Below are 10,584 nucleotides of genomic sequence, written 5' to 3'. Positions count from 1 at the left end.
TGGTTCACTAGAATTCTTGTGTGCTTTAACAAAACAGTTTTAAAACTAATGTCCAGTTTTGGTCTTTTCTCCAGAACCTGGGCATGTTTTTCAATCTGGCTATTCATGACAGACCAGAGCGGTAGTGAGTAGCTCCTTGTCTCATGTTCCTAATCTACGAGTCATGCTCAGAGCACTTGGATCCTCCGCAGAACAAGCTGTACCACCAGAGATGCCCAGATGGCAGGGGGCTGGGCGTGCGTCACGGTACGCCATCTGATTGGCAACGCGTCCACGCCGTCGCACAAAACAATCACACTTGACTATGATTGCATCTCATCTGCTTGTATCAGACTTGCCTGGATCAAATGGGTGGCCTGCAGCAACTGGGTTTTACTTCTCACACATGAGTTGTACAGTCTTTGGTAGCAATGCCTCAATTTACTGCCAGCATGGTCGATGAACATTTATTTATTTTGTTTCCCAGTCTATTTAAACACACTTTCTTGCTATTGTTCCCAGGGGCAGAGGAGCATATTGCAGCTTTTGCTGTTATTCTAATCCTGCCTTTGGGACATCAAAAATCTGTACGGTGTGAGTCATTGACATTCCTATCTCTCTAGCAGGAGAAGAAAGAGAGAGAGCGAGAGAGAGAGAGAGAGAGAGAGATATCGAGATCTGCACACCCCTGCCTAATGTGGGTCCAAGAGCTGCCGCCCACAGACTGTTGAAACGTCATTTACACAGGAGGAGGAACAGGAACGGTGCACACACACACACACACACACAGCCAATTAATCTTCTCTGTCTGATAAAACACAGACCGAACACAGAATTCAGATTCATTGTGTCTTGAAAGCTTGACAGTGGTTAATGTTCACCTGTATGCTCAGTCCGAACTATAGTTAGTGCTTCCTCTTTCGTCTCATTTTTCACTTTCTCACTTTCTGTTCACTGCTAACACAATAAATAGATGATACACATGACAAGGAATCTTATTTTACTCATGCTTATAGTAAGACAGAACTGCATGCACTTATTTTCTGTTCTAAAGAAGCAGTATACGAACCTGGGTTCAAAATAATAATAATAATAACATTATTATTATTATTATTATCATTATTATTATTATTATTATTATTACACACACAGGCTGTGTGTGTTTGTGAGCCATAGGGGGTCTGAAGCAGGTGGGAAGCAGAGCAAAAGACAACTCTGAGGTCACACACTCACACACACACACCATCAGTCTGCTCCATAATGACCTATTGAATATCCATACAAAAAGAATGATAATATTAGTTATTTTAATATCCAATAATGTCATTAAAATCAAATAATGACTTTTTATATATTTCTTAAAAATTTCAATATATTGTTAAGAATTTTTAATAATGTATTTTTGTGACATTCTCTTGCAATCCATATGATCACATCAATTTCACACATGATCATATGATGTACTTCACATGTGACTGTGTTGAACATGTTATGCCCTGAAATTGCACATGTACATACTTAAGTACACCTGTGATATAATTCGAATAATACACTATTATATTGTGTCAAAAGTGTGTGGCTGCCTGAGCATCTTACTTATGTGCTTGTTGAACATCTCATTCCAGATTTAGTCCCCATTTGCTCTTATAACAACCCCCACTCTTCTGGGAAGGTTTTCCACTAGATTTTGGAGTATGGTTTTGGGGATTTGTGTTCATTCAGCCACAAGAACATTAGTGAGGTCAGGTACTGATGTCAGACGAGGAGGTCTGGGGTGCAGTCTGCGTTCCAGTTCATCCCAAAGGTGTTCAGTGGGGTTGAGGTCAGGGCTCTGTGCAAGTCCAAAGTCTTCATATCTTCATGGAGCTTGCTTTATGCACAGGGGCATTGTCATGATGGAACAGGTTTAGGCCTCTTAATTCCAGTGAAGGGAAATTGTAAAATTGTAAAGCTACAGCATACAAAGACAGCATATAAAGCATATCTGTTTTTGGAAGCAACTGTGTGCTTCCAACTTTGGAGAAACAGTTTGGGGAAGGATCACATATGGGTGTGATGGTCAGGTGTACACACACCTTAGATCAGATAGTTGAATAAAGAAATGTGACCAATCAGCTTGTGAACTGTAGGCTAATTAGTTTACATTTTCTAAAAACCAAGATGTGCACAATTTCTTAAAAAGCATCATAAAGTAATGAGCGATGGGTCCATAATGAGCGATGATCTTTGTACTGTGATGCATTCTGGAAAAGCAAATAAAATCTATCCAGAAGCTTTTATGGTTTTACTTTTGCATACAACTCTTTTGCGGCAGTATTTTATAGTTAGCAGCGTTTCCAGTGCATTAAGATGGTGGCTTACTGGTCAGAATGTTTACCTTGCACCTCTAGGGTTGGGCATTCGAATCCTGCCCTGTGTGTGTGGAATTTGTATGTTCTCCCAGTGCTTCGGGGATTTCCTCCGGGTACTCCGGTTTTGGACTCCAATCCAAAGATATGTGTTTTAGGCTGATTGACATCTCTAAATTGTCCGTAGTGTGTGATTGTGCCCTGCGATGGGTTGACGCCTCGTCCAGGTAGTCCTCCACCCTGTGCCCCGAGTTCCCTGTAACCGTGTGTAGGATCAGCAGTATGGAAAATGGATGGATGGACCCACCACTGAGGGTCCAAGGTCTTACTCATCTGAGCTGCCTCGGCATTCTGACACTGCTCATCAATGTCAAAATGTTTAAGATGACCAATCAGATCAAAGAAGGCGTGCTTTACTGTTCACAGAGGCCGAGCATGCAGACTGTAAGACATTTCAGGTTGATTAAACTTACAAATGAAAGTTCACCTGCTGCCTCAAAAACATGAGTAAACTCAGCCTGAGTTAAAACAGCTACCTTACTATGTAACATTATCAATTCAAGAAAACTCACTTTATCTTATACAAAAAAACATACAATTCCTCACTATTTCAGCTCACACTTAAGTGAAGATAACTTCAACTATATTCATATCAATTGCCATTTTAAGTTAAAAGCATTAATGTTTTTAAATTGTTTCTACTTGTTTCTTATCGTGACTAATAATTTGTAAGTTTTCCAGTTTTCTTATTCAAACTGAATCAATGTACATCTTATCTGCTCAAAAATATGAACGTGTGCATATTGTGAAATTGTGAACTTTTTGATTTGAATTAATTGAGTTTAGCATCCCCAGACTTACAGTAAACATGGTAAAAACATGTGGCTTTGACTCAAATTTGTTTTTAGGTTATGGTTAAGACAGAGTCATTTAGCCTATTAAAATAAAAAAATATTTATCACACGTGACCCAAATTGGTGAACAAAACCAATGATTACCCTCACGGGAACCAACCGATGGCAATAAAAGGGCGGAGACAGGACAGAAATCATAACAAATGCACATGTGTCAAAAGTAAACAAGTCACTGTGACTGTAAAACCCGTTTCAGAGCACGCTGCGAGCTCCAGTGCTTTGCGCGAGGGGAATTTGTGACAGAACATGTCTGTCCTCCCCCTAAACCCCCCTCAAATGTGTTTTTAGGTTATGGTTTAGGACAAGGTCATTTAGCCTATTAAAATAAAAAATATTTATTTGCAAGTAGTTCAAATGCAATACTTTCCAATAAATTCTGGTTCTTTAACTAGTTTCCTTTTGTCACATAGTGGAGTTTAGGATGGATGCAAGTGCAGATAAGAGCTTTATTAAAGAGAGGCAGGCAGACAAATCCAAATCGTGAAACACTAACATGGTCAAAACAGGCAAAGGGTCAGGCGATCGGGAAACGGGCATAAAACAGGCAAAGCAAAGCATGAAATGAAAAACAAGAAACAAGATCAAAAACCATGAACCGAAACACCAGAAATAAAATACAAAGGCTTGGTACGGTGGTAACCCTCACACAATACTTCGCGATGAACAATGAGACACGAGGGGTTTAAATACTAAACGTAAAACACACAACAGCTGAATACAGTGATGACATGTACGGGAACCAACCAATGACAATACAGAGTTGGAGACAGGACAGGAATCATAATAAATGCACACGTATCACAAGTAAACAAAGTCAATGTCATTGTAAAACCCAGAAGCGCGCTAACACTTCAAGCTCGCACTTCAAGCTCACGCTTCGGGTTTCAGAGTGCGCTGCAAGCTCCAGCGCTTTGCATGAGGGGAAATCGTGACACCTTTATTTCATTAATTTTCTCTTTTTGACAAGAAACCTTTAAGTGTCTGCAACCACTATATTTTGATACTTCACCTAAAAATAAAAAATTCTTGTATCATTTACCTACCCAAGTGCTATTTTTCATGACACATCATAGAAGATTTATTTTCCACTCTGTTTTACTTTATTACAGCTCTATGTTCTCAGAGAATAATAATAATAATAATAAAAAACACGTGTTTGACAAACGTGTGTTCCAAAAGCCAAAATGTATTACATATGTAGACTTTATCACATTTAGGACCAAATATTATTTGAATTTTGGAAAAAAAAAGAAAAAAAAAAGATTTTTTTTTGTAATAAGAGGGATCATAAAAATTGCATTTAGTGTTTTATTTAGCACTGTCCTGAGTAAGCTATTTCACATGACACATGTTTACATATAGTCCACATGACACAATAATAACTGAATTTACACAAATGAACCAGTACAAAAGTTTACACACGCTTGATTCTTAATACTGTGTGTCGTTACCTGGATGATCAGCGACTGTATGTATGTTTTGTGAGAGTTGTTCATGAATCCCTTGTTTGTCCTGAGCAGTTAAACTGCCCACTGTTCTTCAGAAAAATCCTCCAGGTCCTGCACATTCTTTACATTTCCAGCATCTTCTGCATATTTGAGCCCTTTCCAACAGCGACTATATGATGTTGAGATCCATCTTTTCACAATGGGGACGACTGAGGGACTCGTACACGACTATTACAAAAGGTGTGAACATTCACTGATGCTGAAGAAGGCAACATGATACATTAAGAGCCAGGGAGGGGTGTAAACTTTTGAACAGGATGATCGGTGTAAATTGTTATTTAGCTGAAATATCTTTATTATTATTATTATTATTATTTTTAGTACCGCCCTTCAGAAGCTACATAAGATATTTACATGCTTCCCAGAAGACAAACTAGTAACAATGCCGAAGCCAAAACCCTCTAGCAAGCTCAGATTTTGGCCCTCTGTATGTCTAAAAGTCTGCGCACGGCCTTGATTGACGTGACTGATGATGCTTGAAAACTCAGCGTGAGCGTGTAACTCTATACATACGGAGGCGTGCTCTCCCCCATACGTGGAAAAAAAGAAGAAGGCAAAAAATAGGACGCGAGCCTTTGGTGCGCAGCCGCAGCTCCCCTCTCACTCCTGCACTTGTTGCCGCGCGGAGAGCACGTGACCGCGCTGCGCTCCGAAGAGGCGTCATAAATATGCAGAGAGCGCACGCGATACACAGCCCTGAGCCGCACACGCAGAGCGCGCGCTTCTCTCTCAGTGCACCAGAGTGCGGTCTCATTAGAGCCAGTCTTTTACACACACTTAAGTGATACGTACAATGTAAGAGCGCACTTTTTCTTTTGTCGGTGTTTGTGAAGAGTTCATTTTCCCCCCTCGGTGTCTGTTGTGATTGGATTAATCTTTGGATACGACCGGAGAAACCGGAGAGCACCCAGCATCTGCGGGAACTATGTGAAGGTACATAAGAACACTTTATAGATTGTATAATTTGGGTTTAAAACATACTTTGTTTCATGCACTTTTTCGAATTTGAAGTTTTACCATCACTTTTTTTTTTAGATAAATTGATTTTATGTATTGTTTCCAAACAAGTGCATTATTATTATTATTATTATTATTATTATTATTATTATTGTTGTTGTTGTTGTTGTTGTTGTTATTGTTATTATTATTAGTAGTAGTAGAAGTAGTTTCTTTTTCTTTTCTTTTTTCTTTCTTTTTACAGCTATTTACTTAGACATCAGTGTATTTCAAAACATCTTTGAAAAAATATATTTTGCATAAAAATGTAACCAGTGATAACCTTCAAAACCCTTCAAACAGAGTGACCCTAAATAAATAAACAAACAAATAAATAGCCTAAATAAAATAGTGCATGTGTGATTAAATAAAATAATTAAAAATAATAATAATAATAATTTTTAAAAAACAAACAAAAAAAACAACTCTTTTTGATTTGGCGATACTGCGACCTCTTGTGGCAGTCCTAAACACGATGTATTAGCTGTAAATGGCAATAAACAACGCCGTCCATCAACAGTTAATTCGCTTGAATTAACGAGAGGTAATCAGCTAAAATGATTCGCGTTGTTCTGATGTAATACAGTAATTAAAGTGATTGAAGTAGTATGTTCCGATAAATCAGAGTCAGGAGTCGAGCCGCCTGTCTGCTGTGCGTTAGAGACTCATTATTCACACAGACTGCTCATTTCTCATTCTCTCATTTCTTTGAGTAGCAGCTGGTTAACGGTGATTCCCCAGTGTGCAGACCCTGGAGGTCCCCTCCAGATGAGGATTGTTCCCACAAAATATTTTTAAAAAAGTTGAGTGCAACTTGACATTTAATCAGCTTTAATGTGTCTGACACTACGTCCTTAAAGGTTTGCTCATAAAATGTTTTATGGAAAAAGTACTAAAAGCGTCAAGATACCATTTTCCTCGAATGCTCCATTATGCACTCAGTGATGCATCAGCCCTTTGATTTAATTCTCCAGAGGTTATGTGGTTATAGTCAGTGTGTGTCCATAGGAGATAAGACTCTAAATTCTAATTCATTGTCCACAATATTTTCTCCACCGCATATAATAGATTTCGTGACACATCCCTGGCCACAGCGTTCCCTCCTCAGCAGCAGACATGAAGTCTGTTCTGGATGGCGTGGCAGACACCACCTTCAGGACCATCACCTCCGGGCTCCAGTACCTTGGGTCTAATGACGCCAGCTATGACGACCCCGCTATCAATGCTGATTTTGTCAAAGGTAGCTACTCCTTTCAGAAGCCGCCATCTGCATTCCGCAGCAGCTCCTTCCCGGAGAAAATCGGGCCGGACGAGGAACTCATCGTTAAAGGGCTTCCCTTTTATCCCACCAATGGCACAGATCTGTTTGGGAACCAGAGCCTGGGGGAGGACGGGGCCAGTGTACAGTGTGGGGAGAACTTCATGGACATGGAGTGCTTCATGATCCTGACTCCAAGCCAGCAGCTGGCCGTGGCGGTCATGTCTCTGACACTGGGTACGTTCACGGTTCTGGAGAACCTAGTGGTCCTGTGTGTGATCTTGCACTCACGCACACTGCGCTGCAGACCTTCTTATCACTTCATTGGTAGCCTGGCCATGGCAGATTTGCTGGGCAGTGTTATTTTTGTCTACAGTTTCTTGGACTTCCATATCTTTCACCGCAAAGATAGTCCCAACATATTTCTGTTTAAGCTTGGAGGTGTCACAGCGTCCTTTACCGCGTCTGTTGGGAGTCTCTTTCTCACAGCCATTGATCGATATATCTCAATCCATCGTCCGCTGTCCTACAGACGCATCGTGACGCGAACCAAGGCAGTGATCGCGTTCTGCATGATGTGGGCCATTTCTATCATCATTGCAGTGCTTCCGCTTCTTGGATGGAACTGCATACGCTTGAACTCTGTGTGTTCGGACCTCTTCCCACTCATTGATGAAAATTACCTGATGTTCTGGATTGGCGTGACCAGCATACTTTTGATTTTCATCATCTACGCATACATGTACATCCTGTGGAAGGCCCACCACCATGCCGTACGAATGCTTAGCCGGACCTCGCAGAAAAGTCTGGTGGTTTACTCCACGGATGGCACCAAGGTTCAGACCACCCGACCTGAGCAAGCCCGGATGGACATTCGCCTTGCCAAGACGCTTGTTCTCATTCTGGTGGTCCTGGTGATCTGCTGGGGCCCCTTGCTTGCCATGATGGTGTACGACCTTTTCTGGAAGATGACTGATGACACCAAGACAGTGTTTGCTTTCTGCAGCATGCTCTGCTTGCTTAACTCCACCGTGAACCCCATCATTTACGCACTGAGGAGTAAGGACCTGCGCCGGGCCTTTTTGGCCACCTGCCAAGGCTGCAGGAGCAGCAGCATCACGCAGCAGTTGGACAACAGCTTGGAGTCGGACTGCCAGAATCGCATCCTGCAGATCCATGCCAAACGAGCGGCCGAGAGCTGTGTCAAGACCACTGTGAAAATAGCCAAAGTGACCATGTCCGTCTCTACCGACACCTCGGCTGAAGCCGTCTAATGCCCCAGACAGTTCTGGGGCATGATAAAGGGGAAGGAATGATAAAAGCCATGTGCTAAATATTGGCATGAGAGTGTGTCCATTTCAAGTTCAACTGTGGTTCAGCTTATCAAACAAGAGAATCCAATATTTAACTGAAGACAATAATGGATGAAGCGTTCAAATGCAGCACAAAAGGGGCAGTTCATTAATTTCTGTTGTTGGATTATGTGTGCCACTGTGGCGTGTTAGTATTAAAGTGCCAAAATCGTTCTCCAGAGCGAGAGCATCATTCTCAATCATGGCATCAGTTCTTCAATTGGGATTCTTACTGTGTTTGTTGTGCCATTCTTATCAATCATATCAATCATGCGTGGATGTCATGAATGTTCTCATGAAGGCTTACTATATTTTTATACTTTGAAAAATCAGGTTCTTGAACAATTATATCTTCTCTCATTGGGACAAGGGGCTATTGATCTTTTTAGTATGAAAATGTTTAAGATGTACTTAATGTAGATATTGTAAATATCTGGTAATACACTGTACTATATGTATAATCTGTTCAGTAGTGCTCAAAAACAAATCACAAATCTCTCACTATCTGTGAGATATGTCTGTTAGTAATGGTAGTGAAACATTCAAACGTTGCAAAATTGGGGACTGTACTCCAGAACAAATATGAATATTGACTTGAATATTGTTCTTTATTGTGTTAAGTCTTAATTTATGTGGTGTTGTTCTGAGCTCTTTAGGACTCCTATCCCATTGTTGGTTCTGGGTCTCCTTACTTATCCTGACTGTTCCAGAGAGGTGTTTTTTTTCTTTCTTTTTGATGGATCGACTGTTTAGTAAAATGTGCTGTTGCTTTGATACAGTTTGTCTTTTTAGTGCATGGTGTGCTGGTTTCTTGGACCCAGGACTAATCCAGGAGGAAGATAATGGTGAATCACCATTTCCCAGCCAGAACAAGGAATAGCTTCTGTCTGGTTAACCAACCACATGGGTTACGCTGAATAATAGGAGCAGAGAAACGACATGGACATTTAGTTAAAAACAAAAAGGTGTAAATCTTGCTATTCAGTAATAACAATATTAAACTGTAATGTGGTGTTTTTCTTGTGGTTTCTGTTACTGGTGTGGCCAAAAACAGGCCAGTTCCTGTTATGTCTTTTTATGCAGAACATTTAGCAGTCTCTGGAATAATGATTAAGTTTAGGATTGGGACAGAAGATGTTGATAGGTTTAAACGGCAATACCAATAATGATCTTGAGGAAATGTAAAAGAATATTAATCAGCCAGAGACTGAAAATAAAACAATCCAGCTGTACAACGTTTTGTGTGTTGTGGTAGTAATAGTGATGAGATCAGTCCAAAACTGTTATGTATAGCATTTTTTTCTTCTGTTTCCTAAAAAAGCAAAACATTTGCAAGGTTGTGTTAACATTATGGTGTGCTGGCTACACCTCAAATAAGATAAACGTGTTTAAAAAATCAATTATGGCCACAGTCGAGTCCTGAAATATACATTATAATTACATCTAATACATCTTCCTGAACAACCTATTTTTACCTAAACTTTCCACTGTTTAGATTTATATATATATATATATATATTTCATTTTAAGAAATAAGTGACTCCCCAAAGCATGGTGAATTGGGTTCCTGTGATAGGGCTGAGGTCCTATAGATGCAGATTATATCTAGTCACAAACTCTGTTAATGATACTACTTTGAATAGCACTTTCCCCAGTTTAACCTGTTCATCTTTGTCTTTCCTTCTCGCTTTAAATAGTTTTTAAATTTGCACAAATGTAAGCCTAGTGTCAGGCGAAATCACACCATCAAAAAGGGGATCCTTTGTTGTGAATCCTTTTTCAGTCAATGTGTAATGTGTAAATCTGAATTTCAACGTGTTTTATTAACATTATGAAGGATTTCAGTGACGTTTTTTTTTTTGATAGTTGCTAAACACCGATTAGCTGACGTCTACCGTGCATCCTTAACCTCCTTGCTGACCCTCTGCTTTTTCTGCCATCGTTGTGTGTGGAGTGGAGATTAAACACCACAAAACATTCAAGTGGCTTCTGTTCCAAAGTGGCACATGACCTGTACATCTGAAAATATTGACGCTGTGACAACTTGTAATTAATGCTTTGCAATGTGGTCTGTTTTAAGATTTTCAATAAAGTCACAACTGACCATCAGAACTCTCCTGGGTGTTTTCCTGCTTTTTACCCAGTTGCTCCATGTTTAAACTCTGGATCTACTGCATAAGGTGGATACTGAAGATTAATTCAAAATTTAAGAGTTAATCTTGGGCATTT

The 10,584-nt window shown here is 40.1% G+C and overlaps 1 protein-coding gene across 1 annotated transcript; it reads left to right on the top strand.

The window, feature by feature from the left end:
- The first annotated feature begins 5,448 nt into the window (after positions 1-5,448).
- On the top strand, positions 5,449-10,023 carry cnr1 (cannabinoid receptor 1). Its single transcript, XM_053645797.1, has 2 exons — positions 5,449-5,682; positions 6,814-10,023. Exon 2 carries the CDS (start codon positions 6,862-6,864, stop codon positions 8,275-8,277), a length of 1,416 nt encoding a protein of 471 aa, XP_053501772.1. The 5' UTR covers positions 5,449-5,682; positions 6,814-6,861; the 3' UTR covers positions 8,278-10,023.
- The last annotated feature ends 561 nt before the right edge of the window (positions 10,024-10,584 follow it).

Source organism: Ictalurus furcatus, chromosome 2, assembly GCF_023375685.1.
Source record: "Ictalurus furcatus strain D&B chromosome 2, Billie_1.0, whole genome shotgun sequence".
Taxonomy (NCBI): domain Eukaryota; kingdom Metazoa; phylum Chordata; class Actinopteri; order Siluriformes; family Ictaluridae; genus Ictalurus; species Ictalurus furcatus.
Note: the sequence above shows the minus strand (reverse complement) of the source record. Positions and strands in the feature narration are given on the sequence as shown.